This window comes from Dasypus novemcinctus, chromosome 5, assembly GCF_030445035.2.
Source record: "Dasypus novemcinctus isolate mDasNov1 chromosome 5, mDasNov1.1.hap2, whole genome shotgun sequence".
NCBI lineage: Eukaryota > Metazoa > Chordata > Mammalia > Cingulata > Dasypodidae > Dasypus > Dasypus novemcinctus.
Window position 1 is genome coordinate 27,455,218 of NC_080677.1, and position 27,899 is coordinate 27,483,116.

The window sequence follows — 27,899 nt, forward strand, 5'->3', positions numbered from 1 at the left end:
GTTTTGGAATCAAGAGTATGTTAGCCTCATAAAATGAGTTGGAAAGTGCTTTCCCTTTTGCAATTGTCTTGCAGACTGTGTGTTATTTCTTCTTTCAATGTTTAGATAAATTCATCAATGAAGTGATTTAGGACTAGTTTTCTGTGTAAGGAAATTTTAAATTGCAGATTTGATATCTTCAATAGAGAACTATTCATATTTTCTCTTTTTTCTTGTCTATTTTGATAAGTAATGTTTTTTTTTTAAGATTTATTTATTTAATTTTTTATTTTTTATTTTTCATTTCTTTCTCCACCACCCTTCCCTCCCCGCATTCCCTTCATTGTCTGCTCTCTGTATCCATTTGCTGTGTGTTCTTCTGTGTCTGCTTGTATTCTCATTAGGCAACTCCAGGAACCCATCCTGGGACCTTCCGGAGTGGGAGAGATGCAATTACTTTCTTGTGCCCCCTCATCTCCCTGTTTTGCTACGTGTTCTTGTTTTTCTCTCTTCTGTGTCTCTTGTTGCATCATCTTGCTGTGCCAGCTCTCCATGTCAGCTGGCACTCCTGTGCAGGGCAGCTTTCCAATGTGGGGCACCATTCCCACGCAGGGCGGCACTCCTGCGCAGAGCCACATTCCTGCATGGGCTGGCACCCCATGGGCCAGCTTACTGCATGGACCAGTTTGTCCTCACCAGGAGGCCCTGGGCAGTGAACCCTGGACCTCCTATATGGTTGACAGGAGCCCAATTTGTTGAGCCATATCTGTTTCCTGTAAGTAATGTTTTGATGAATTATTTTTATTTTGTCTAAATTTGAAGTGTATCTTCAGAAAATTATTTATGATATCCTGTTATTATTGTTTTAATGCCTACATGATCTGTAGTAATACTTTCTTTTCCGTTCTTGATATTGGCTATTTCTACCCTTTTTCTTTATTCTTGATCAATTTTGCTTGACTTACCGATTTTATTAAGCTCTTCAAAGAACCATCTATTGGCTTTGATAATTTCTGTTGTGAGTTTAGTTTTTATTTAATCTTGTTCTTGTTTTTCTTTTTTGGTGACATTTACTTTCTTTGCATTAACTTGTTCTTTTCCTATCTTCTTGAGATGGATAATAAAATAATTTGTTTTCAGGCTTTTTCCTTTCCTAATATATTAATTTAGTGCTACAGATTTCCCTCTAAGCATTGCTTTACCCATATACTACAAGTTTTGATGTGTCACATTTTCATTTTCAACCAGTTAAAATTATTTTCTTATTTCATCTTTGACCTATGACTTACTTTGAAATATATTGCTAAATTTCCAAACATTTGGAATGTTTCTAGTTACTTTTGTTATTGCTTACAAGCTTAGTTTCACTATCATCAGAGATTATACTCAGTGTGATTTGAATCATTTCAAATTTGTTGAGACTTTCCCTTTAAGCCACCATGTGATCCATTTTGGTCAATGTTATACATGCACTTGAAAAGAATAGTGCATTCCGCAGTACTTGTGTACTCAGTATATATCAATTAGATAAATTTCATTAATGATGTTCAAATTTTCTTTAACCTCACTCATTTTTTATTAATCACTTATATAGAGAGGTATATAAAAATTTAGATATGAACCTGGGTACCTTTTTTTTTTCTCATGGGAAAGTCATTGAAACCTAATTATTTAAATCTGTCCTAAACCGATGTAATTGGAAACCATAGAAACAAAATTCTCTTTTATGCCATTATCAAGGGTAAAAAGTATATAACTAAGTTATTCTTGCCAGTCATGATTTTTATTGGCATTGTTCTTGGTTTTGGTTTGGTGATCATTAGAATGAAGAAACAATATGTCCAAAACAAGTCCTAAAGTGACCATTCATCCATTACCACCAAACTCATGTAACACCCTCCTGAAGTGCTGTTACCCTAGAGAGGATATTCACACTCTGCTGTTTAGAGTATCAGATAAGCCTGGTTATGATGGAAATATATAGAATTTCTCACTTACTAAGTACCTGCACTTCTCTACTCTGCTGCTAGATTGATCTTTTTATAATAGAAAATCTTATCATGCCACACACAGCCCTTTAAAAGTTTCTCCAGGCCTCCGTTTACCTCCAGGGGAGGATTAAATTTCTTTGGTCCAGCATACTAAGCCCACCGTAGCCTGGCTCCTGCCTTCTTTTGAAATTTTATCTCTTGTCATGCCTCTGAGGTCCAGCCACCCATGGGATTCCCTCAGGGGAACTGCAGTCTTCATACCTGTGGGACTTTTTGCATGTTCCCTCTCTCCAGAGACCACCATCTCTCCATCCGTTGCTTGACTGGCTGACCTCTATGTAGCCTGCAGGATAGCTCTGACGTCCCCTCTTCTGGGGAAACTCTTGCTTCCTACCTGGAGATTCTCTGTGCTTTCTTTCACCTTTGTCACACCTCTGGAATCATGTTTACTGCACTGCCATATAGATGCTGATGCGCTCTCTGTCTCCCCTGATGGAGGGAAGGCACTGCATTTTCCACTTCTGTATTGCCAGAGCCACTCAGTAAATGGGTGTTTCACATGCAAGCATCGTAATCAGTTGTGATTAAGTATAGAAGCAAACAGATTGCCAGAAAAGTGTTCAAATGTTACCATCAGATGGCATTAAAGCAAAAGCCTGAAAGCCCCTTTGGAGGAGTGGTTTTAAGGAATTATCTATGGCATTTAGAGGCAGGGCATAGGAGTGCCGTGGAGCAAACAGGTGTGTGAAAATTACACAGAGATTTATGCCTCACAAATTCACAGAGTGATGAGCTAAAGAGGTGTTTTGTTCCTCAGATGGGTCTTTAGGACTCATGATTTGTCAGGTCATGTATGGGAAGTACTGCAAAAGATCCAGGTCCCTTTCACATTCTTTCAAACTAAGCGAAGCCTGTGTCTGAGACCACGCCATCGTCAACCCCGCTGGCATTAGAGGAACTGCACATCAGTTCTCAGAGGGAAGACCATTGGGTAGAATGGACAGACATAAGAAACTCTGTAACTTTTTATTTCAGTTTATTTTTACTTGTGCTTTTTTGTTGATTTCATTCTAACGGTGTCTAAAGCTCAATGAATACGCATGTCCTCAAGACACAGTGCCATAGGGTTTTCAGGGACCGCACTTGAGTAAGGCAGTAGCGCTGAGTACACTGTAGGGCAGTTTTTTTTCTCTCCTCTCCTCCCCCCTTGTCTGCTTTCTGTGTCCATTTGCTGTGTGTTCTGTGTCTGCTTGCATTCTTGTCAGCGGCATGGCAATCTGTGTTTCTTTTTGTTGCGTCATCTTGCTGCATCAGCTCCCCATGTGTGCAGCGCCACTCCTGAGCAGGCTGCACTTTTTTCGCATGGGGCAACTCTCCTTGCAGCTCACACTCCTTGCTTGTGGGGCTCCCCTATGCAGGAGACACCCCTGCATGGCATGGCACTCCTTACGTGCCTCAGCACTGCGTGTGGGGATAGGGCAATTTTTGAGGTTAGAAAGTTTTGCTTTATTTGATCCAAAGAGTTGCTTCCTAATCAAATCAAGCCCATTGGTCTCAGGATTACATTTGTGGAGAAAAACAAGAACAAAAATCATTTCTCTGTTCCACCCCCACATCCTTTCCAGTTCCAAAGTACAATGCTTGGTCCCATCGTCAATTAGTTACCCTCCTCCATCTCCTTTACGCATCTGGCATACTGGCATAATTTCAGGATAACTTGGCATCCATACTCCGTGCCCTGGACCTACGGGCACAAAAACTGAAGTGGTACGGCTTTTCATCATATGCCTTACAGCAAAGAAGTATGTGGAAAGCAAAGCGTTTATGTGGAGTAGTAAAAGGCTCTGGTAAAGATGCAGTGGCTCATCACAATGAAATTGTACACTACCTAACAGAAAGGCATCTTGCCAGAGTTTGAAAGCATAAGCTATTCCTAAAATGGTGCTGTGAGTCTATGCAGGGGCTAGTATCTGACAGCCGCTGTGACAGAAATTGATGGAAGGCTGAAAACTATGAAAATCTACTCAGAAGAACAATTTGATTTTTATTGTTGTATATTTCCCCCTTTCCTTCCTTCCTTCTTTGCATCTTTCTTTTCTTTCTTCCTTCCTTCCTCCCTTCCTTTCTTCTTTCCTTTTTCATGAATTTATTTTGAATGCCGATGACTTGGATTCCCTTAGATATCCAGAGCAAAAATCTTTTTAGTTGTATTAAAAAGTTAGACTTCCAGCTTTCCCAAAATGCAGACTACAACTCACCATGGGACCTGGCTCTTGGAAATATTGGCCTTTTAGGCAAAATGAATTCATATGGAAAAACATCCAGACAAAATTAACTGGAAAACAAAGGAAGACAGCTGAGCCTTCATGCCCCAGCTAGTCTTCTCCAAGTTTAACAAAAATACTTGACAATATGGGTGTGGAAGACCCTGGCTGTTTTTGGACAGCCCTTCTTATGATGGTTTAGAACCTAAGGAGAACCCTCACTCTGATGGAAAACAGGGAAGGTTGTCTCCTTATTCCTAGAACGTTAAAAAAAAAGTGTTTCATCTTTGAGACTAGTGGTTGCAAATTAGCAAAACTCTTCTGCTCCAGAAATAACAGTTTCACCCAGAGGTGGGAGATGGGTAGAGAAGATCGGGGCAGGACGTTCTTCACGAGAAGGATAAAGGGCTGAAGGAACAGCAGCTAAACACTCCACTCAGGGTGAACAATATTAGAAAGCAGGAGCCTCTGGAAATTCTTAGGGTTTGTGTGGTACCCACATAAAGCAGAACCCCAGGAACCATGTGAAGGAGATGGCCACAGCTTGTATCCGACATGGTCCAAACAGGAGCTGGGTATATGGAAAGTTAATCACCATTTACTGTTTCGTACCTTATTTTCTTTGTCTTTCTGTTGTCATGTTTCATTTCTTTCACTTTCTATAACCTTATGACCTCAACTTTCACCTTGTTTCAGAGAATCTATATTTTCTTTAACTTTATTAAATACAAAGCAGATGCTCCCCTCCAATTTACTTCTGTTTCTGTTAGTGAGTTGTTTTAAAAAGTGAGCCCTCGGGAGCCGGTGTAGCTGGGAGGTTGAGCGTCGGCTTCCTACATACCAGGTCCCAGGTTCAATCCCTGGCCCTGGTACCTCAAAAAAAAAAGTGAGCCCTTTCTCTGCATTTTGAATGTGGTGTTATCCTCTGCCTTTGAAGATTGCTGAATCTTTTCATAGATATTTTTTCTGTCTGTTCACCCTTGAATAAACAGAGGGGTTGCAGACTGGAGTTTTTCCATAAATAGAATGGGTGGGCTATCCTAGGTTCCCTTCACTTTTGCCAGGATATTGGTAGAATCTTCTTCTCATATCGTAAACTAAAAAGATGAGGTAGATGTAAATCTCTAGTACTTCTTCTGCAACCTCAGTCAGACTAATTTCTGTGCCATTTCTTCTCTGGATCTGTGGAAGTCACTGGCCTAGGGGTTTGTTTCCTGTTCAGAGCTCTCTATGTGGTCACACTCGCCACTGGATGCACAAGGTGGCTGTGTCCAACAGGAGCCTGGCACTTCCGGTCACTAAATCAGGGAGAAACCCCACAATTCTGATTTCCTGCCAGTCATGGCACAAAGCCTGGGACCTTCCAGTGGAGCTGAGTTTTTAGTGCTATTGATCTACTTTATCACCACTTCATTATTTAGTTCCCTCAACACTTTGATTTCCCAGGAGTGGGGATTGTTAGTGGATATCAATCCATATTCCACATAATATTCTTGACAATTTTAATTGTTTTTTGATTGACTATTAGTTTTTAATTCATGATGTGACCAAGGAAGAGTTTGTATTAGGAATAGGAAGGAGCATGTCCCAGGAAAAGGAGACGTGTCACCCTGGTCATTTTCATGTTATTTCCTGGTTCTTGCATTATTAGCCTTATGTTTAGCCTACCACTTCTTTTAGGAATCTTTTAAAACCATTTACCCATTTTGTACAGGTTGGCTTAGTTAAATCTAGATCACGATTCCACAGTTCATTTAACAGGAAACACCCCCTTTTGGAGATTACTTTCCCTAGAGTATGCATTAAGTTTTTTTTGCCCAGAAAAGCACATGAATGATAAAATTTTTGAGCTGTGTATACATAAGCATATCTTTATCAGATTCACATATTCATGGGAACTTTAATAAATATAGAAATCTTGAATTACAATATATTATCCTCAAAATCTGTTGGTGGAATTAAATTGGTTTCTGGTGTTTGACATGGTAGAAGTCAATGGTGAGCTCAAATTTTTACTTTGTAAGTAATCTGGGTGTTCTCTGCAATGATATTCAAGTTCATTTCTTTAGTCTTTGATTTCAAAAGTTATGATAATATATATTGGGTGTTTCCTTATTATTTTTTCTTGTTTAACTTGATCCCTTTTTGTCTTCTTCTACGAGTTTCTTCACCTTAGGAAAACCTGTTTTTATTGCATCTTTGATTATAGCTTCTGTTTGTTCTTTTTTCCTAATCAAGCCCTGTTAGGAGTAGATAGGATTTTCTGGGTCTTATTTTTCCTTTCATCACTTTTTTACTGCTTAGTCCTTTACCTTTAGGTTTTGAGAGTTGAGATGAATCCTTCCCCAGATTCATGTCAATCCTTGGTAAAAATCTGTAAGCCCCAAAAGGTGGGAGACATAAAAAAGTTTAAATATACCTTCATTTTACTTTGCCAGCTCAGAGGCCAAACAGCACAGGGGGGAAATTGGGCTCTTTGAGGTGAGCGTCAGAATTGGAGGCAGACTTAGCCAGGAATGTGTTTTTGCTAAAGGGCTTCCTCTCCTTATTTGGGGCACCGTCAGGGTTAGCTGCTGCGGTCTCCCCGTTCTTTGGCAGGCTGGCTGTCCACTGGGTGCGAGTGACTGGTAAGCCCTTGCACGCCAGCTCCCTGTCCTGTGATGCCTCTGAACCCCAGAACACTTCTTAACTCTGCCAACAGGCCCAAAGGCTCATTCACATCTAAGCCCGCGGGGCCACTGCCGATTGCCTTGGCATATTTCCCCTTGCATGCTGGAGACTCTGTCCAGCCACTGCCAACCCCGGCGCCTTAGACACAGCAGAATCTCAAGAGCTGTTTAGCGATGGTGCAACTGCTGAGGCTTTCCTATATCCAAGTAGAACAAAAACAGTTAAATCAGAGAAAAAGCAAAATCACTGATAACCTAGGCATTTTTTAAAAAGTACAAAATAGTTAGAAAGTGCTGGGCATTGTTGAGGCCTGGTCGGTGAGAAAATTTTTGTTCTGGCTTCACAATGGCAAAAATGTGTGCGTTTTCCCCCCTAATGTACTCCTTTGAGAAGTACTGGCCTGCCCCACATCTAGACCTCTATTTTCTTTTCAGATCTATGGAAATAAAGAAGAACATTCAATGACTGTAAAATATGTCATTATTATTATTATAGTATTCTTTGTTTTTGTCCACTCTAACCGAATCATAACTTTTTTTTTCTCCTAGGTTGCGGTCTTTGGTTAAACAGTTAGAGAGAGGGGAGGCTTCAGTGGTAGATCTTAAGAAGAATTTGGAATATGCAGCCACAGTACTTGAATCTGTATATATTGATGAAACCAGGTAAGCTAAAAGCAAAAGATGGTAAAATTTCACTGATGGTAAATTTTCTGTTAACTGGCTTTTCCGAAACTGCCCCCATGGCAGGTGTAAGATCCAAATACTAGTCTTAGAGCCTTGTTTCCATAAACAAACTGGGTAAATGTGGACAAGTCACTTAGCCTCTGTGCCTCTTTAACTATAAAAGGAGCTAATTAATAGAACATATTTTACATGGCTATTAAGACAATGATGTGGGATAATTTAAGAGGAGAGAATAAATGTTCAAAAATCTGGTGAGATTTTTAAATCAAATACAGAGGTCTTCTGTTATTGCATATTGTTAGCCTCTGTCTAAAAATTATGCCCATGTTTTAATTCACAAAATACACAAGTAAACAGAGACTCCTGAAATGACTGAGAAGCATTTGTCCTCTTAAGCATCCAGGATTCTCCTTCAGTTGTATGTTATTGATATTCTTAGCAAAAAGTTTCCACTTGACGTATCCAGAATTTTATTTTATTTTATGTTTTTTTAATATTTATTTATTATTATTATTATTTTTTAATTACATTAAAAAATATATATGAGGTCCCATTCAACCCCACCGCCCCCGCCCCCCACTCCCCCCACAGCAACACTCTCTCCCATCATCGTGATACATCCATTGCACCTGGTAAGTTCATCTCTGAGCATCACTGCACCCCATAGTCAATGGTCCACATCATAGCCCAGACTCTCTCACGTTCCATCCAGTGGGCCCTGGGGGGATCTACAGTGTCCCGTAATTGTCCGTGAAGCACTATCCAGGACAACTCCACGTCCCGAAAACGCCTCCACATCTCATCTCTTCCTCCCGTTCCCCACACCCAGCAGCCCCCATGGCTACCGTTCCCACACCCATTCCACATTTTCTCTGTGGACATTGGATTGGTTGTGTCCATTGCACACCTATGTCAAGTGAGGGCTTAGATTGCACATGGGTACTGGATGCACTCTTCCCGCTTCTAGTTGTAGACACTCTAGGCTCCATGTTGTGGTGGTTGACCTTCTTCAACTCCATGTTAGCTGAGTGGAGTAAGTCCAATAAGTCAAAGTGTAGGAGCTGAAGTCTGTTGAGGCTCTGGGCCTGGGTGTCATATTATCAGTCCAGAGATTCAAATCCCCTACATATATCTTAAACCCAGCACCAACTACAATTCCAATAAAGTAGCATGCAAGTCTTGTGAAAAGAGATCCCCTCTGAGTCCATTTCCATCGTGCAGAAACACCAGCTCCAAAGAAGGGCCATCTGTCATGGCAGTGAACCCCTTCTGCCATGACCATAGAACCCGTGGGTCTCTTTATCCCTCAAAAGAACCAATACCTGGGGTTGTATCTACCTTATCTGTCTCTTAGACTCTGTTCAGTTGTACATAGGGGTATTCCTTCTGACAACCTCCAGACTCTTTTTTAGAGACTCACAGCCTTATAATCTCATTTCTCTTTTCCATTTCCCCCTTACATTAGGTCAAACCGCTTCCCGAAGTCATGTTATTATATGTAGATAGGTATATTCTGCTGTTCCGCATTGAATCTTTAATTCAAGGTCATTTTCTAGTTGCTTCTTCAGCTGGTGTGTGGTAGTGATCCCTCGGTGCCAGGGAGGCTCATCCCCGGGTGTCGTGTCCCACGCTGGGGGGAATGCATCACATCTACACGCTGAGTTTGGCTGTGAGAGTGGCCACATTTGAGTAACATGAAGGCTGTCAGGAGGAAACCCCCAGGCACAATGCTACTCTAGGCCTTGTTCTTATTGCAGGTGCATAGGCTCAAAAGTGTAGCCATTAGTATCAAGAGCCCACTGTTGGGCCCTCCTTCCTTCCTGGTTCTTGCCGTTGCACCTGGAGGATTGCCGCTGCTCTCCCAGGGCCCACAACAGTGACCCCCCGGCCAGGAGCCCAGTACCCCCCCAGCTGTTGTTTTTAATTGTTTCCACTATGAGTATATATAGATATTACCATATACCCTGGGCATATGCCCTGTATAACTCCCTGTCAACCATATATATCCTGTCAATAACATCCCATATCAGTATTCCTCCGCTGCCATTGTTGAACCACTCTGTGATCCAAAACTTCCCGTAAAGTGAATCCCAACATAATGTCAGCTTCAGAAGAGTCTTAGATCACCAAAATTCATATATACAATATACAGTATTTCCCCAGATCCACCATAAAACCTTTTCCCTTCCACAGCAATAATCTTTTAACTTATTCATATCATTTTTCCTGAAACTGATGTACAGATTCCGAAACTATAGTTTTCAAACAAGGTAACATTTGTGCTTACTATGTGGTCCATACTTTAGGTTGTACAGTTTTCTAAATTTTTTAGTTATCCTATGTTTTGTCTTATGGTTTTCATTATTAGTCTGTCATCCCCTATATGTTTTTGGTGTAATATTAGCTGTTTTATATTCATCCTCGTGTACTCTCACATAACTCCTCTTTTGCCCCCTTATTTACCTTTGTTCTATCCATTGCACGTCCATTTTCCCCTCCCCTTAGGGCCCACAACGCCTGCCAATCTAATGCCCTGGGAGCCGTCCTTTCTCACGAGAGATACAGTTCTCTCTATTCGACGGCATTAGTCTTCCCCAGGATATGGGTCCACCCCACCCAATGGTAGAACCCACCTTGGCAAAATGAGCCTTCAGCTATTCCCTCCAGAGTCCTCCCGCATCAGACCATACCCCCTGAGCGTCCTAACCAGGTAACCCTCCTACTTATACTTTGATACGTTTTACTCAACATTTAGTTCTCAATGAACTTCTGGCACTCTCCCATGTTTGTATGTTGCCCCTCCCTCCCACCTTTTTCTTGGACCATATTACCCCTCTTCCCATCCCCAGCCCCCCTCAAACCCAGAAAACCCCACCCGAAGGTAACCCCTTGCCCCCATTTTGTCCTTTCTTTGTGCTCATACTTACCCCCAGCTCATCACAGATTCCACCCCTACAGACATTAACTCACATCCTTCCTCCACCCCCCGATTTCCAGTAAGCCACTTTTCCAGACTCTAGCTCTCTGAGGCAGTTAACTTATTTCATATCATTGAGGTCATATAGTATTTGTCCTTCAATGCCTGGGTTGCTTCACTCAACATAAGATTCTCAAGGTTCATCCATGTTATCACGTGCGATTGTAGTGTATTGGTTCTTACAGCTGAGTAGTATTCCATTGTGTGTATATACCACATTTTATTGATCCACTCATCTGTTGATGGACTTTTGGATTGATTCCAACTTTTGGCGATGGTGAACAATGCTACTATGAACATTGGTGTACATATATCGGTTTGTGTCCTTGTTTTCAGATCTGATGGGTATATACCCAGCAGTGGTATTGCTGGGTCATATGGCAAATCTATGGATAATTTTTTGAGAAACTGCCAAACTGTCCTCCAGAATGGTTGGATCCTTCTGCATTCCCACCAGCAATGGATGAGTGTTCCCCTTTCTTCACATCCTCTCCAGCATTTGTATTCTACTGTTTTTTTCATGGCTGCCAATCTTATGGGAGTAAGATGGTATCTCATTGCAGTTTTGATTTGCATTTCCCTGATAGCTAGGGATTTGGAGCATTTTTTCATGTGCTTTTTAGCCATTTGTATTTCTTCTTTGGAGAAGTGTCTGTTTAAATCTTTTTCCCATTTTTTAAATGGGTTGTTTATCTTTTTGTTTTCGAGATCTATGAGTTCTTTATATATGCAAGTTATAAGTCTCTTATCAGATATATGGTTGCCAAATATTTTCTCCCATTGTGTGGGTTCCCTTTTTACTTTCTTGACAAACACCTTTGAGGTGCAGAAGGCTTTAATTTTGAGGTAGTCCCATTTATCTATTTGTTCTTTTGCTGCTCGTGCTTTTGGTGTGATATTCATGAAGCCATTTCCTATTACAAGGTCCTGTAGATGTTTCCCTACACTGCTTTCCAAGGTCTTTATGGTCTTGGCTCTTATATTTAGGTCTTTGATCTATCTTGAGTTGATCTTTGTATAAGGTGTGAGATGGTAATCCTCTTTCATTCTTCTACATATAGCTATCCAGTTCTCCAGGCACCATTTGTTGAATAGGCCATTCTCTCCCAGTTGAGAGGGTTTGGTGGCTTTATCGAATATTATATGGCTATATACATGAGGTTCTATATCTGAACTTTCAATTCGATTCCATTGGTCTGTGTGTCTCTCCTTATGCCAGTACCATGCTGTTTTCACTACTGTAGCTTTGTAGTATGTTTTGAAGTCAGGAAGTGTGATTCCTCCTATTTCGTTTTTCTTTTTCAATATGTCTTTGGCTATTCGGGGCCTCTTTTTATTCCAAATAAATTTCATAGTTAGTTTTTCTAGTTCCTTAAAGAAGGCTGTGTTGATTTTTATTGGGATTGCATTGAATGTGTAGATCAGTTTTGGTAGGATAGACATCTTAATAATATTCAGTCTTCCTATCCATGAACAGGGAATATTCTTCCATTTATTTAGGTCTTCTTTGATTTCCTTGAACAATCTTGTATAGTTCTCGATGTATAAGTTTTTTACATCTTTAGTTAAATTTATTCCTAAGTATTTGATTTTTTTATTTACTATTGTGAATGGTATTTGTTTCTTGATTTCCTCCTGATCTTGCTCATTATTGGTGTATAGAAATGCTACTGATTTTTGCGCATTGATCTTATAACCTGCGACTTTGCTAAACTCATTTATGAGTTCTAGGAGCTTTGTTGTAGATCTCTCAGGGTTTTCTATATATAGGATCATGTCATCTGCAAATAATGAAATTTTGACTTCTTCCCTTCCAATTTGAATGCCTTTTATATCTGGTTCTTGTCTCAGTGCTCGAGCCAGTACTTCCAAGACAATGTTAAATAGGAGCGGAGACAATGGGCATCCTTGTCTTGTTCCTGATTTTAGAGGGAAGGATTTCAGGATTTCGCCATTGTAAACAATGTTGGCTTTAGGTTTTTCATATATACTCTTTATCATGTTCAAAAAGTTTCCTTGTATTCCGATCTTTTGGAGTGTTTTTATCAGGAAGGGGTGCTGTATTTTGTCAAATGCCTTTTCTGCATCTATAGATATAATCATGTGGTTTTTTTCTCTCAATCTGTTTATATGGTGTATTACATTGATTGATTTTCTTATGTTGAACCATCCTTGCATACCTGGAATAAATCCCACTTGGTCATGGTGTATAATTCGTTTAATGTGTTGTTGAATACGATTAGCAAGTATTTTGTTAAGTATTTTTGCGTCTAGGTTCATTAGAGAAATTGGTCTGTAATTTTCCTTTCTTGTGGTGTCTTTGTTTGGCTTTGGTACTAGGGTAATGTTGGCATCATAGAAGGAATTAGGCAGTGTTCCTTCTGTTTCGATTTTTTGGAATAGTTTCAACAGGATTGGTGTTAGTTCTTTCCGGAATGTTTTGTAGAATTCACCTGTGAAGCCGTCTGGCCCTGGGCTCTTCTTAGTTGGGAGATTTTTAATGACTGATTCTATCTCTTTGCTTGTGATTGGTTTGTTAAGATCATCAATTTCTTCTTTTGTCAGTATGGGCTGCTTATGTATTTCTAGGAATTTGTCCATTTCCTCTAAATTGTCATTTTTGTTGGAATATAGTTTTTCAAAGTATCCTCTTATGATAGTCTTTATTTCTGTGGGGTCAGTGGTGATTTCACCTTTCTCATTTCTTATTTTGTGTATTTGCATCTTTTCTCTTTTTTTCTTTGTTAGTCTCGCTAAAGGTTTGTCAATTTTGTTGATCTTCTCAAAAAACCAGCTCTTGGTCTTGTTTATTTTTTCAAGTGCTTTCTTATTTTCTATTTCATTTAGTTCTGCTCTTATCTTTGTTATTTCCTTCCTTCTTCTTCCTGTTGGGTTACTTTGTTGTTGTTTTTCTAATTCCTTCAAATGTGCAGTTAATTCTTCAATTTCTGCTCTTTCTTCTTTTTTGATATATGAATTTATGGCTATAAATTTCCCTCTCAGTACCGCTTTTGCTGCATCCCATAAATTTTGGTATGTTTTGTTATCATTATCATTTGTTTCAAGGTAGTCATTGATTTCTTTTGAGATTTCCTCTTTGACCCACTGTTTTTCTAAGAGTGTGCTGTTTAATTTCCAAATTGTCGTGTGAAGTCTGGGTCTCTGTCCCTTGCAAATTTCCAGCTTGACTCCACTGTGGTCAGAGATATTGTTTTGTATGATTTCGATCTTTCTGAATTTATTAAGCCTTTCTTTGTGGCCTAGCATATGGTCAATCTTGGAGAATGTTCCATGTGCGCTTGAGAAAAATGTATATCCTGCTGTGTTTGGGTGTAATGATCTATATATGTCTATTAGATCCAGCTCTTCTAATATACTGTTCAAATGTTTTGTTTCTTTAGTGATTCTCTTTTGAGATGTTCTGTCCAGAGTTGATAGTGGTGTATTAAAATCCCCCACTATAACTGTAGATGCATCTATTCTTTCACTTAGTTTTTCCAGCGTTTGCCTCACATATTTAGAGGCGCCCTTGTTAGGAGCATAAATATTTATGATTGTTCGATCTTCTTGACAAATTGTCCCTTTCACTAAAATATAGTATCCTTCTTTGTCTCTCACAATTGTTTCGCATTTAAAGTCTATTTTGTCTGATATTAATATAGCTACTCCTGCCTTTTTTTGGTTGTTGTTTGCTTGTATGATTGTTTTCCAGCCATTCACTTTCAACCTCCATGAGTCTCTGGGTCTAAGATGTGTCTCTTGTAGGCAGCATATAGATGGGTCGTATTTCCTTATCCAGTGTCCCAGTCTGAATCTTTTGATAGGTGAGTTTAATCCATTGACATTCAGTGTTATTACGTTTAGAGAGTTATTTATGGTAGCCATATTTTGGTTGGATTTGTGTTTGTTATATTTTGTTTGTATTATTTTATTTTCCCCTTCTATTTTTGTCTTTCTTGTTGCTTTTACACTCTCCTCCATCTCTGACTGTCCTGTTTTTTCCTTTCTTCCTGCAGAATTCCCTTAAGAATTTCTTGAAGGGGAGGTTTCTTGTTGATATACTCTTTCAGTTTCTGTTTATCTGTGAATATTTTGAACTCTCCATCATTTTTGAATGCTAGTTTAGCTGGATAGAGTATTCTTGGTTGGAAATTTTTTTCCTTTAGTACCTTGACTATATCATACCACTGCCTTCTTGCCTCCATCGTTTCAGATGAGAAATCAGCACTTAATCTTATGGAGTTTCCCTTGTATGTGATGGTTTTCTTTTCTCTTGCTGCTTTTAGAATTTTTTCTTTGTCTTGAGCATTGGATAATTTGACAAGTATATGTCTTGGGGTGGGCCTGTTGGGGTTTATGACCAGTGGAGTGCGCTGTGCTTCTTGGATATGTACATCTGTCTCTTTCAGTAGATTTGGGAAGTTTTCATTCATTATTTCCTGCAACACTCCTTCTGACCCCTTTCCCTTCTCTTCTCCTTCTGGAATGCCTATAATACGTATGTTTGAGCGTTTTGCGTTATCATTCAGGTCCCTAAGTCCTATCTGGATTTTTTCTACCTTTTTATTGACCACTTCTACTATCTGTTTGATTTCCAATGCACTGTCTTCCACATCACTAATTCTCTGCTCTGCCTCTTCTAGTCTGCTGATATTTGCTGCAAGTGTATTTTTGATTTCTTGAATTGTGGTGTTCATTTCCATCATATCTGTTATTTTTTTGCGCATGTCTGCAATTTCCCCTCCAAGTGTTGTCTTCACGCTGTTAACCTCTTTCATTACTTCATCAAATTTGTCGGTGATAAATGATCTGAGATCTTTCATTGCTTGTGCGAAGTCCTGCCCCCCTTCCTGATTTTCAGTTTGTTGATTGGATTCAGCCATGTTTTCCTGATTACTGGTTTGGTTTGTAGATTTTTGTTGCTGTCTTGTCAACATTTTTTCTTGACGGGTTTAATCAGTTCCTTAGCTTCTTTGTCTAGTCTTGGAGATTAATTAGCTGTTGTTTTTGCATAAGTGTTATATCTTCTCTTTGTCACTTTGTTCTTCTTATTCCAATTTCTTATTGCTAGTTAAGCTCACTTTAAAGGAAAGTATTAGTGCTGGGGAAAGTCAATTGTGTAAGGAAGGAAAAAGTGTGAAGTAGTATTGGTGATATATGTTTACAAAGCAACAATATGAGTTCTGGGAGGATGGAGGTTAGATCATGTAAATTGTGTAGAGTTATAGTAGTAGGAAAGTACCTATAATGAGGTAGACGACTGAATATGGGAGGAATGTGGTACGTACTAAGAGGCTATTGTTTTCGTGAGAGAGGGAAAGAGAAAAGAAAGGTAATAGTTTCAGGGACGAATACCAGATGGAAAACTAAACAAAGGTATTAGAAATTAAGAGTTAGACACTTTGTGGATCAAAGAAAGGGAGATGGAATATAGGAGAGATAGCAGATGGTGGAGGATATCAAGTTGTAGGGGAAAGGGGATAGTGTAGATAGGCTAAATCTATTCACAGAGAAATGAGGCAGTGGAGGGTGAGGAAACCCAGCAAATGTGAGGTATTTCCTGTAGGACCTATTGTATTGTTAAGGTAAAATAGTATAAGAAGAATATTGGGGACAAGAAAGAGAGGGTTGAAAAAAAAAAAAAAAGAACAACAAGAACAACAACAACAACAAAAAATAAAAAATAAAAAAAAAACCAAAGAACAGAAACCCCGCCGCCAGGCTCGGCTGGGCTCAGCTGGGCTCCGGTCCCCCGCCCGCCGCCCGCCGCGGCTCGGCTGGGCTCGGCTGGGCTCAGCTGGGCTCGGCCGGGCCCGGCTTTCCCGCCCGCCGCCCGGCGCGGCGCAGCGCGGCTTGGCTCTCCCGCTCGCGGCGCGGCGCGGCTCTCCCGCTCGCCGCCCGGCGTGGCGCGGCTGGGCTCGGCCGAGCTCAGCCGGGCTCCGCCCCCCCGCCCGCCGCGGCTCAGCCGGGCTCGGCCGGAATCGGCTACCCTGGCCGCCGCCCGCCGGGGCTCCGCGCGGTGCTAGCTGCCTCGGCTCCGCCTACCCAAGGAGGGAATCCTCTACACGTAGCTGGGATCTCCGTGTATATTTCACAGATGGATCCTCTCTGTTACCTTCCCTCCAAATCGATGTCCAGACACCTCCGGACCAGGAAAAATCCCGAAACAGCCAGTCCCAAAGAGTCTCCGACGCCTCCCAACCAATTCCCCCCAGGAGCTAGTAACCGGGAAGTTCACTCAGCCGCCATCTTGCCTCCCCCTCCTGAAAAGTCCCAATTTATATCTTATAGACCAGTCCTTTCCGTTACCTTCCCACCAAATCGATGTCCAGACACTTCCTGCCCTGAAAAAATCCTGAAAAAGCCTGGTCCCGGAGAACCTCCAGCGGTGCCCAGCTGCCTCTTCCCAGGAGAGACGGCAAGGCAAGCTCACTCAGCCACCATCTTGCCGGAAGTCCCCGTATCCAGAATTTTAAAGCAATTATAGTTACTCAGTACATTTAAAAGTAACAAAATTGCTTTTCTTTTGAAAAATATTGATATGGTGAATATGAAAGGCTTTTTACCTATTCTAGGCAGATTAATCTGTCAGTATTTATGATATTTTACTTTTGTTTGCCAAACTGCAGTCTTAAAGTATTTCACCTTTATTTAAGGATTGGATGGGTTTTTTTTTTTTTTGGTGACATGCATGGCTCCTAATTTAAAGAAAGTTTCTATCGTTTTTTTTCCCAGTGTTACGTTTTCTTTCCTTCCCTCTATCAAGTCTAAAAGTAAAACAAAACTTTATATTTACATCTGCTTCTGTGCTTATTTTTAGAAGGCCTTTATATAAGGATAATTTTCAGTTTTATTATAACCTATTATTATTTAATTTTGTTCCTTTCTAGTGGGGGGGTGCCCTGTTAACAAGATGGAAAAATCAGCTAATCACAGCTGATTATTTAAATCATTGTGCTCAAATTAAGAACTGCATTATTTTCGAAATTTTGATTGAATTTAAACATTCAAATTTCTGTAACATCCTGTCAAGTGGGACAGAATATCAGTTGACAGCACTGCAGAAGATTGGGTCACTGTGATTTGGTTAATTATTTGCAGCCTTTAAATGTCCCCTCCCCACCTTTTTTTTTGGGGGGGGCGGTAGTACAAAACAGTGTCACATCTGTCCATCTGTGAAATAATTCATTGACTGGCAGTTAAGCCCCTTTCTGTGAAGTTTTAAATGGAAGGCTTATATTCCATTCTAATTCCACAGACCTTCTAGGAATAAAGATCTAGGTGCTCCTGGGTGCAATTGGTCTGAGACCCATGAAGCCCACGATGGAGGATATCTCACTCCCATTTATTCCTTTGCCCAGACAGGTAGAGAAAAGCCTTACCGAAAGGTGCTGTTTTGGTTGTGGTTTTTTTGTTTTTTGTTTTTTGTGTTTTTTCCGTGGCCAGCTTAATTGGTTTTCTTTGTACCTGTGTATGCCGGTGGACCGGCGAGAAGGCTCTGCTGTTTTGAAGAGAGAGCTCTTCTAACTTCAGATTTAATCTCAATGTCCTGATTATGTAACTTGTGTCCAGGCGACTCCTAGATACCGAGGACGAGCTGAGTGACATCCAGTCAGACGCTGTGCCTTCTGAGGTCCGAGACTGGCTGGCCTCCACCTTCACGCGACAGATGGGGATGATGCTCAGAAGGAGTGAGGAGAAGCCACGGTTCAAGACCATCGTCCATGCAGTGCAGGCTGGGATATTTGTGGAGAGGTAAAGACAGTCGTTGCTCTATAACCAAAGCCCCATAAAGAAGACCATTTACCAGTATCTGGAAACTTTGTTTCAATATGGTTTTGGTATCTTTGTAAATACTGAGAATTCTGGGTGGAAAAATAGTCTTGAGTGAGAAATGGCAGAAACATATCCATTTTAATCTGTAGCCTCATTATGTAAGCTTTTGCCTTGGTTCAGAATTCTTTTTGTTAATTCAACGAGGTTTAGAGTTCAGTTCTGAATTTTTGAAGGAGGACATCATCTAATCCATCATCCTCTGTCATCCGTAGATGGTATCTACATTTGGAACAGGTCTGAGGTTGCTGACCCAGGGAGAACAGTTCGTTTGTAAAAGTTCTAGGATCCTGCATCACTTTTCAGTTTTGTTAGCCTTCTTGCTCTCTGAAATTGAATCGCCTCCCTCCTTTCATCAGAAGTATTAGCAGATTCCAGAAACTCATTCTTTCTATAATCCCTATTGTACAATTACAATGTGGTATTTAGAAACACCATACTGAGTTCAGAGTTCACTTGGGCCATTTTTCTTTCTTGTTTTCGACAGTTCTAAAGCACATACTCTTCTATATGGGTTGCACATAGTTTTAGGTCAGGTTAAAGCACCACATTTCATTCTATCCCTGGGCAGAAGATGGAACCCATTTTAGTAGTTTAATTCCCAACTTGGAGTGCATAGGCTTTTTTTTTTGCTTCCAATGGTTCACATATTTGGGATTGCTTTAACTTTTTAAAAAATGTAACACTTAGGCCACCTGGGTGACTATGAAAAGGAAAAGAAGAAATTTAAGGTTCTTTGGGTCTCCAGAAGGCATGATTTCTCATTATTTGTCAATCCTTGGCTTAATTCTATGGGCTGCTAATTCTTTTCTGTAAAGTAAATCATATTGCATTTTCCCCCTCTGACTTTGCCAGAATGTATAGACGGACATCAAACATGGTTGGACTGAGCTACCCACCAGCTGTTATTGAAGCCTTGAAGGTAATAACAATGGAAACATTGTGAAATGTACGTGGTGCCCTGTATAAAATAAAGTACATTGAAAATTGTTGTTAGAAAATGTCTTATATTTACAGTTCTTTTCCTAGTCATTCCTGACTTTTTTCTTTCATTAACTTTTTCTTATCTATCTAACAATATAACTACCTTTACAGCCTGCTTCATCCTAATAATTTTTTAAAATCAAATTCTTTTAGTTCCATTTCTTTCTATTATGTCTATCATGAGAGCCAGTCCAACTTTGGCCATAGGGGATCACATTTGTTCTGCCTGTAAGTATTTAACATTAGGAGGGTCTTTAGTGATCATAATAGGACCAATATCTGATTACCTACTCTATGTCCATTTGATAGCTGAACCAACAAAGACTCAGTGAGATTTAAAAAGACACAGCTAGAGACACAGCTAAATTTCATTCCAGATTCCCAAGCTGTAGTAAGCTCCCAGTAACATTTTATTGCACGATAAGGGCCACCAGAGCCTTGTCGCCTCCATATAGCCTACTGTTTTCCTGAGACTTTCACTGGTCCAGCTTGTTCCATGGGTAGCCACACGAATGTTTGCCTTTAAATGGGCTAAACTTTCAGAATTATTCCCAAACAGAAAAGCTCTTGGGATTGTGCGGTTTCTAAGATCCCCAAAGCAGGTATTCCTCTAGGATTGCGATGGGTCTCATACACCTGTCTGAATTATTCCAGCTGTGCCCAATCTGAGTTGGCTTCTGGATCCAAGGGCTGAGCTCAGGGCTGGGATCACTGGACCTGTTGACATCACTTGGTGTCCACGAGTGGAGTTCGGTCCACTTGCTTGAAGACATTACAACATTCTGACCTTCATAAAGTCATGGTTGTTATTCTCAGAAGCCTGGAATATGTATTGCCTGATGATACTTTCAGAAGATAACGTACCTGTTGGGGGTGGGAGGGCTTCTTGGTTAATTCATTGTCAGGAAAGCACTCTTTGGGACCCTTTTGATTATATAGTCAAAGTCTTTTTTCCAGTCTCTGAGACATTCACTAGCTGAATTTGAGACCATATATGTCTGCATATCCACTAATCCATTTTCTATCTCTTTATTTTCTTTGTCTTCTTACCTTATGTTAGGAACAAGGAGGACACTCACTGCAAGAAGATCCATGTTTTCTCTCATTCCTTTCTAAGCCTCATTGTAATGCCCAATACATCAATATAATTTATAGCATTTCCTATTTAATCAGTGAAATCACTTCATGAGATCTGATGTATTGTAACATTCAGTATGAAGTTGCATTGGTTTTTCGTAATTGAATCTGAAACATTCATTGAACATCTTAGGAATATTAAAAGCATCTGTTACCTTTAATTTCTTCCTTTATTGTGAACATAAATGCAGGTGGGTATACATGTGCCAAGAAATTTATGAAGATGTTTCTTCCTAAGTGAGGCATCTTTTCTCGGCAGAATACTGTGGAACAACCTATGATGTGCATGACTTGTTATTGTATACATAGGGAAAAGCTTTTGAAGATGCACACATGTTGTCTTTCTGAAAGAGAAAGATACTTAGATTATCCAGACAGGGAATAATAAGTACTAACTCTACAGTGCTGTCCTTCTTCTTAGGTATTACCATTATGAGCATGAAGGCTAAAGCTGCTATTTCTCTTTTCCCTGTCCCCTATTTCCTGGGGAAGTTCAAAATCTTTTTACAATCTAATATTTTTCCACCTCCCCCAGATTCTCGTTTTATTTGCAGTGAATTAGAGGCAAGTTGGAGAGATTACAAAGATAGATTTTTTTTCTTTTTTTATGGAGTGCCTGTTAGAAAAAGGTTACTTCTACTTCACTGTCAGCAGTATATATGGCATCACTACTGTTTTCTTCTACTGCAGAAAATTTCCCCAAAGGCTGAGAGACTACAATTCAATAAAATAAGCATGATGCTACTGTCAGATTAACCTTTGTGATTAATGAAAGAATATGGCATAAAATGACATTTAAGTAACAGAATAATTAACCACGATCAATCTCTAAATTTGAAATATGCTGCATTTTTAGTCTCTTTTCCATTCAATATATATTAGCCTCTAACTTGGGATGTTTTATCTGTCGTCTACTGGGATGAAGTTATTGGAAATGTCAAAATGTGTAGTTCTTTAGGAGGGTGTGTACTGTGTGACTCAGGAAGAGACACCTTAGAGAGACTCCAGGTTTAAAGTGGAGGGAAAGGAAATGAGGAGCTTCAGGTTTCCTTTAAATTTGACTCATGGGAAGCCCCTGCAGCTTTCCCATGAGAATAACATTTAGACAACGTTTGGTAAAAAAGGAAGAATGGTTTCAGGCAGTTCAACTGGATATAAGTAAAATACAGATTCCAGACCCCACTGCCAGGATTCTGGTTTAATAGGTCTTCAGAGTCCCCTGCTTTAGAGTCAGCATTTTTTACTGAGTACCCCAGATAGTTCTGAAGAACATTCAAATTTGAGAATCACAACTAAGACCTCCCTAAAATGAGGGGTCAGAAAGACAGAGGACATCCATCTCACTTCTTCTATTCACTTGTCCTCTCTTTGCTCAGTCTTAATTTCTGAATAAATCTTTTCTTCTTACTATGATAAGCTAGTGACAGAGAACTTTTCTCTCTTTTATCCATTCTGGAGAATGGTATTAAAAATTTTCAGACACAACAAAATATTTTCCAAACTACTAAGTTTCAATGGACCGTTCCTTAGGACTAATGGCCAGACAATGGATGTGACTCATGGTAATGCCACTTTATAGCAGGCGAGGTGAAGCTTTAAGTCCTGGGTTGATCTTAAATGGCCCCACTCCCTAAGGCCTGGGCCCTAGATGGATACGTCGGGGTTGAGGTCTGGGTCACAGCCTATATTCATTGAGTTTACAATTGTCAACTGTCAACAGTGAGACCAGTAGGGATTATTATCATTGTGGAAGTTGAGAGAGGTTCAATTATTTGTGTATAGAAAGGCCAGGACTCAGGAATAATTTTGGGAAGGAAAAAAAAGATTTATGACCAGCCGGGCTTGGAGCTTCTCATTCCAAAATCTGAGCTCCGAACAAGATTTTTGAGTTCTTTTTATACAGAGATGGTTCTTTGTTTCAGTGCTCAATAAGCTTGAATTAACATACAATTTTCCCTGAATATTTAAAGTTTATAGAGTTTGCATCGCTAAACTGTTTTTCCGGGACTGTTGTCATGGTCACCAAGGGCAGGGCTGCAGTTCTCACTGTCCCACACGCACAGCTCAGGACACACGCAGCTCAGGTTATCTACGGAGAGAGGAACAGTCCCCCACCCAGAGCCTACATCATTATCAGGTTCTGTTACTTTTAATCTGTCTGATTCATTTCATCTTCTGAGGTTGTCCCCTGTACAACTGGGGAAAATAATGACTATTTCTGGAGTTGTAAAGTCTTGTGAACGTCTAAACACTTTGCACCATGCCAGGCACAGGAATTGTGCTCAATATTTGTAGCTATTTCTTTAGTTATTATAATGGAGGGGAATCTATTGAAAGCTAAAATGAAGTTGTCAAAAGTGTGACTTGAAAGAAATCAATCGAAAGAAACCCTTTGGAAAACTTTGTTTTCTCTAGGTATGACTTAGTTTTCCTATGCCTTCACATCCCCATGCCTTGCTGGCTTCCAGATGGATTTGATAGATGGAGAGGGATGGGTTTGTGATGGATGGATCATGTTGGGAGGCAGCAAGGACTGGGGCAGGAGCCACTCAGCCAGCAGCTCCTGAAATCCAAGGTGTCCATCAGGGAACCAGCAGAGCCTTGCCTGCAGTCAGTGTGGGCTCGCGTGGATCTTCACTGTCACGCTCAAGCTCTCAGATACTCAAGTCAAGGCATTTTCTTTAACAACAGAAAGTGAGACTCTTGACATGATGAGAAACCAAGTGGCTGTTGCTTAGACACACCATTGTTCACTATATCCACACATAGCTGGTTTTGATAGATCGCAGGTTCATCAGACAATGTGCACATATATTTTGGAGTAGCTGTTTACAAACCAAGAAGGCTTGAGACTTTAAGAACTGTGTATGAGGAGTGTGTTCAGCCTAGCTTTCATTTTCACTTTTTTCCATCGAGTGACTTACTGATTTGAGACCTACCTCTCCAGATTAATGACTTCAGAACAGGTAGTATTTTTCTGTCCTGTGAAATGAGCACTTTCTCCTCAGGGTTTTCTTGGTTTCTGCTCAGCAGTTTAGGTTGAAGAGATTCATTCTTTTGTATTTAACATCATGCATGCTTCCAGACATGTTAAAAAGAGTTAACATTCTCAACCGTGGACTAAGAGGGAACCAGTGCAGAGTTGTCACGGTGTTGGACAGACGTTTAGAGAAGGGAAGCAGCATAGGTTATTGTGGAGTGCTTTAAATTTGAAATTAATTAGTGACGGCTGAAGGGCACCATAGAAAGAGCCTGAGCCTAGAATCAGTCAACTTGTGTTTGCTTTCTGGCCCCACCTGTGTCCCTTCTGCTTGCACAAGTTTGGCCTTAAGGAAGTTAGGTAGCTTTTCAGTGCTCTTGCTATAAAATGTGACTAATAATAACCTACCAGAAAGGATTGTTTTCAGCATAAATTACATATTATTACATATTACAATGTGCAACATATAGTAGGAACTCAATAAATTGTGGCTATTATTATTAGTAATAATACTATTTAATTCTTTAACAGTAAATTTCCACCCTAGAATTACCAGTGGAAAAAGATTGAGAGCAGAAAGGGTTCTACAGTCTTGGGCAGTGAAATCCTGAGCGAGGGCTGCCCAGCAGATCCAAAGTGGGGAGAGGAGTGGTTGTCTAGGCAGCTGTGGACTAATGGTGTGCTTTCTCCCTGCCCTGTCCTGCAGGATGTGGACAAGTGGTCTTTTGATGTCTTTTCCCTCAATGATGCCAGCGGGGATCATGCCCTGAAATTCATTTTCTATGAATTACTCACGCGCTACGATCTGATTAGCCGTTTCAAGGTCAGTAACTAGGACCCAGGTTTCCCTTCTTCTTGGTCACACTTTAAAAACACATATAAACTCGTCAAAAAGGTTAACTCTGACCATTTGTCCATCCTTCTATGGCCTTCTACGCCCAAGAGAATCCTTTCAGTAGCGACAGCAAACTGCGAGATGGTTGACAAGGACATCGTTGTTTGGACAGTCTCGGTGGTGGCACCTGTTCATTCCTCCTTTGCCTGGTGGGTCTGATGGACTGGGGGGAGACTGGAGAAGCCAGTTTAGATCCCACCCTCCCTACAAGGACAGCCGAAAGTCTGCATAGCAGAGCTCCCCTGTGGGAGCTGCCCCAGCCCTCATTTCAGCAGGATTTGTCCTATCAACCACCACCATCACAGAGACAGTAATGGGGACAGAGTGTGCATCTGCTTTCTTACAAACTTTTCTTCCCACTGTTTGGCTCATTCAGACAAATGCTCTCACTTATCATCTGTGACAGATCATTGGTACTTCCCAGCCATTCTTGCTTCAACCTAATTCTTCAGCTTTAAATAAAGAGGCATGGATTGTTTGCAGTATTCAACCCCTCAGCCTTCTAAGACCAGAGACCCTTGCAGGCTGGGGTCTCCAGGGACCTGTGTGTTCATCTGCCAACATCTGTCATCACCCACCACTCGGGCTTCTCTCCTCCTGTGGGTGAGCCTCCGAAAAATGCAGGTCTTTTTCTATACAGCCTGTTGAATTCTATGGACATCCGTGGCTGTTAATCACTTTCCTGAGGACTAATCCTTTGGGGGATGTTTCTCACATGACCATAAATATTTTGTGGTAGAGGTCCTCAATTTGTTTTGTATCAGAAACCTGCTCGAGACTCCAGTGGGTGCTCAAAATGCTCTCCCCAGACAAGCTCCTGTGCACGTCCATGTACCTTTTGCCTCACCTTCCAGTGGTTTCATTGGGCTCTGAAGGACAACCCAAGTAACACTCAATCATTGACTCTTCATTTTTCAACACATCCCCAAAAGGCCATTTTCAAATTTTGATAACTGTGGAAGAATATACTTGAGAAAGAACATGTTATAGAATCTCACAAAGCATTACAGTAGCTTTTTCTTTATTTCTTACTAATGTAATCCTTAGTCTCCTAGAACACATATCCTCTCCTCTTCCCTTACCATGTACTCGATAATTTACCCTAAACCATGGAATTGGTCCAGAAAACTAATATGATGCATGTTTTCAGTGTCCCCTTATTCTGTACAGGCATTTAACAATTGTTCTTCACTTTCTGCCACATAGAAAAGGAAGACGCATGTAGAGATGACACAGAAAAGCAATTAGGCTCATTGGAAATATTATTCTGGGTTACTGGTAGTTCCAAGCAAAGGTTCAAATCTTTTATTTCTTGAGAAATAACTGAACACATACTATTCCATGTATCTCATTTATTGGTGAAAAAGCCTGAAGTCTCCAGAGATCTTAGGTTATAAAATCATTGCAAAGCAAACAGAAGCCACACCAAAGGAAATATTGACCTCTCAAAAATCATACCCTCTAAAAAAAGTGATTGCATGCATATCAAGCACATGAAAAAAACATCAGCAGCAAATAAACCCTCTGATAGTGTGAGGTTATATATGGGAGCAGGAACAAACTGGCTTTTAATTTTTATTACTCAGAAGTTTATTATTTGTGACACATGATTTGGAAGGTCTCTTTCCAGATACTATGTTATAATAGTGAATGGTTCCACAAGCAGGAATTAATTATTAGTACTAATTCAACATTCCTCTAATATTGATTACAACCTTGTTTGGCATCCCCTGTAGCTTCTCTTCCCCCTTAAGTCTTGGAGGAAAATGTATTTAAGGGTAAGTGAGGACAAGCAAATACAGAAAATTAGTACAGTCATCAATAACTTAATTTTCTACACATGCAGCAAAAGTAATTGCTTTTTTGTTTTTAGGAGGTACTGGAGATTGAACCTGGGACCTCGTACATGGGAAGCAGGCACTCAACCACTTCAGCTACATCCTTTCCACAGTAATTGATTTTATCTGATGAAACTAATTATCTTTTCAGATGTCATTTCCCCTGGGGCTCTGAACTTTGAACAGAGGACAATTTCAAGAAAGACTGACCCAAACCAGAGACTTCCTGTCAAATTGTCATAGTACCTGATCATGTCTTCATTGATTTTTATGAATTATGAGAAGTTTTCATTTCTTCATCTGATATATTGTGGTTCCAGAAAGGGACAGGCAGGGTGCCTGAGACTTTGCTTCTTCACTCAAAGCAGCTCAGTTACTAGCTAAGTAACCATATTGCTGCTTTCTTTCAGATCCCCATTTCTGCACTTGTTTCATTTGTGGAAGCCCTGGAAGTGGGATACAGCAAGCATAAGAACCCTTACCACAATTTGATGCATGCCGCAGATGTTACTCAGACTGTACACTATCTCCTCTATAAGACAGGAGTAGCAGTAAGTATAGATAAGAATTCTTAGATTAAAGAGGGTGTGATGATGATTTGGTTTTTAATGGAGGATGTTCCTATTGTGACGAGGTTGAACCCACAAGGGAGTCCTGGTTTTGTGGACTCCCTGTTCCAACCTGGTTGTGGAAAGTCTCGGGACTCTGAATTGCCTCCGAAATTTTCCTCCAGCCTGAACTTGATGAACTAGATGGCTGATAGTGGCTTACATCCTCACTCATTTGTGACCAATTAGAGTATAATTCCAGAACTGAATGTGTGTTGCCAAATGTGGGGAGTGCTCCTCTTGACTTCTTGCTATGAGTGAGTAACAATGGCATTCATGGGAAGCGGATTTGGCTCAACTGGTAGAGCATCTGCATACCAAATGGGAGGTCCAGGGTTCAAACCCAGGGCCTCCTGACCTGTGTTGTGAGCTGGCCCATGTGCAGTGCTAATGCACACAAGGAGTGCTGTGCCATGCCAGGGTGTCCCCCACATAGGAGAGCCCCATGTGCAAGGAGTGCGCCCCATAAGGAGAGCCACCCCACGCGAAAACACAGCCTGGCCTGGAGTGGCGCCACACACACGGAGAGCTGATGCAACAAAAAGAGACTTAGATTCCCAGTGCCACTGATAAAAATGCAAGTGGACACAGAAGAACACTCAGTGAATGGACACAGAGAGCAGATAGTGGGGGTAGGAGGGGGAAGGGAGAGAAATAAATAATAAATCTTAAAAAAATAACAATGGCATTCATACATTACTGAAGTTACATTGTGAGTATTTGGCAATTGTGTTATGCAAAGTTTGCTTTTGTGTTTTTCCATTAGATCATTTTCACAGGACTATGGTTATTCTCATTCTATGTATTTGTATTTTATTTTTTAAACCTAAGAGTCTGTCTTTACTTCTGATCCTTTCAGCTGTTCAGATGGGTTTGAACCTCAGCTCTGTAATCCATTTTATTAACTAAACTGCTCAGCTTAGTTTTCCATGCCTTTGCTGTCTTTGCCTTCATCTACGTCTTTAATTTTTTAGAAGTTTAGCTGTTAGTGACAAACAACTGATTCCTGCGTCTTTTTACTTTGAAATTTCCTTCAGAATTGACATCAAGATAGATATTC

At 40.5% G+C, this 27,899-nt stretch overlaps 1 protein-coding gene across 10 annotated transcripts in view; it reads left to right on the forward strand.

Moving 5' to 3' along the window:
- Positions 1 to 27,899, forward strand: part of PDE1C (phosphodiesterase 1C) — a 749,644-nt gene that overhangs the window by 589,350 nt on the left and 132,395 nt on the right. For all 10 annotated transcript variants that reach the window (XM_058296802.2, XM_071215096.1, XM_058296801.2 and 7 more), the window contains 5 exons: positions 7,453 to 7,566; positions 18,137 to 18,319; positions 19,253 to 19,319; positions 24,205 to 24,321; positions 26,642 to 26,782. In XM_058296802.2, the coding sequence (XP_058152785.1) occupies positions 7,453 to 7,566; positions 18,137 to 18,319; positions 19,253 to 19,319; positions 24,205 to 24,321; positions 26,642 to 26,782 (622 nt within the window). The remainder of the gene's footprint in view (positions 1 to 7,452; positions 7,567 to 18,136; positions 18,320 to 19,252; positions 19,320 to 24,204; positions 24,322 to 26,641; positions 26,783 to 27,899) is intronic.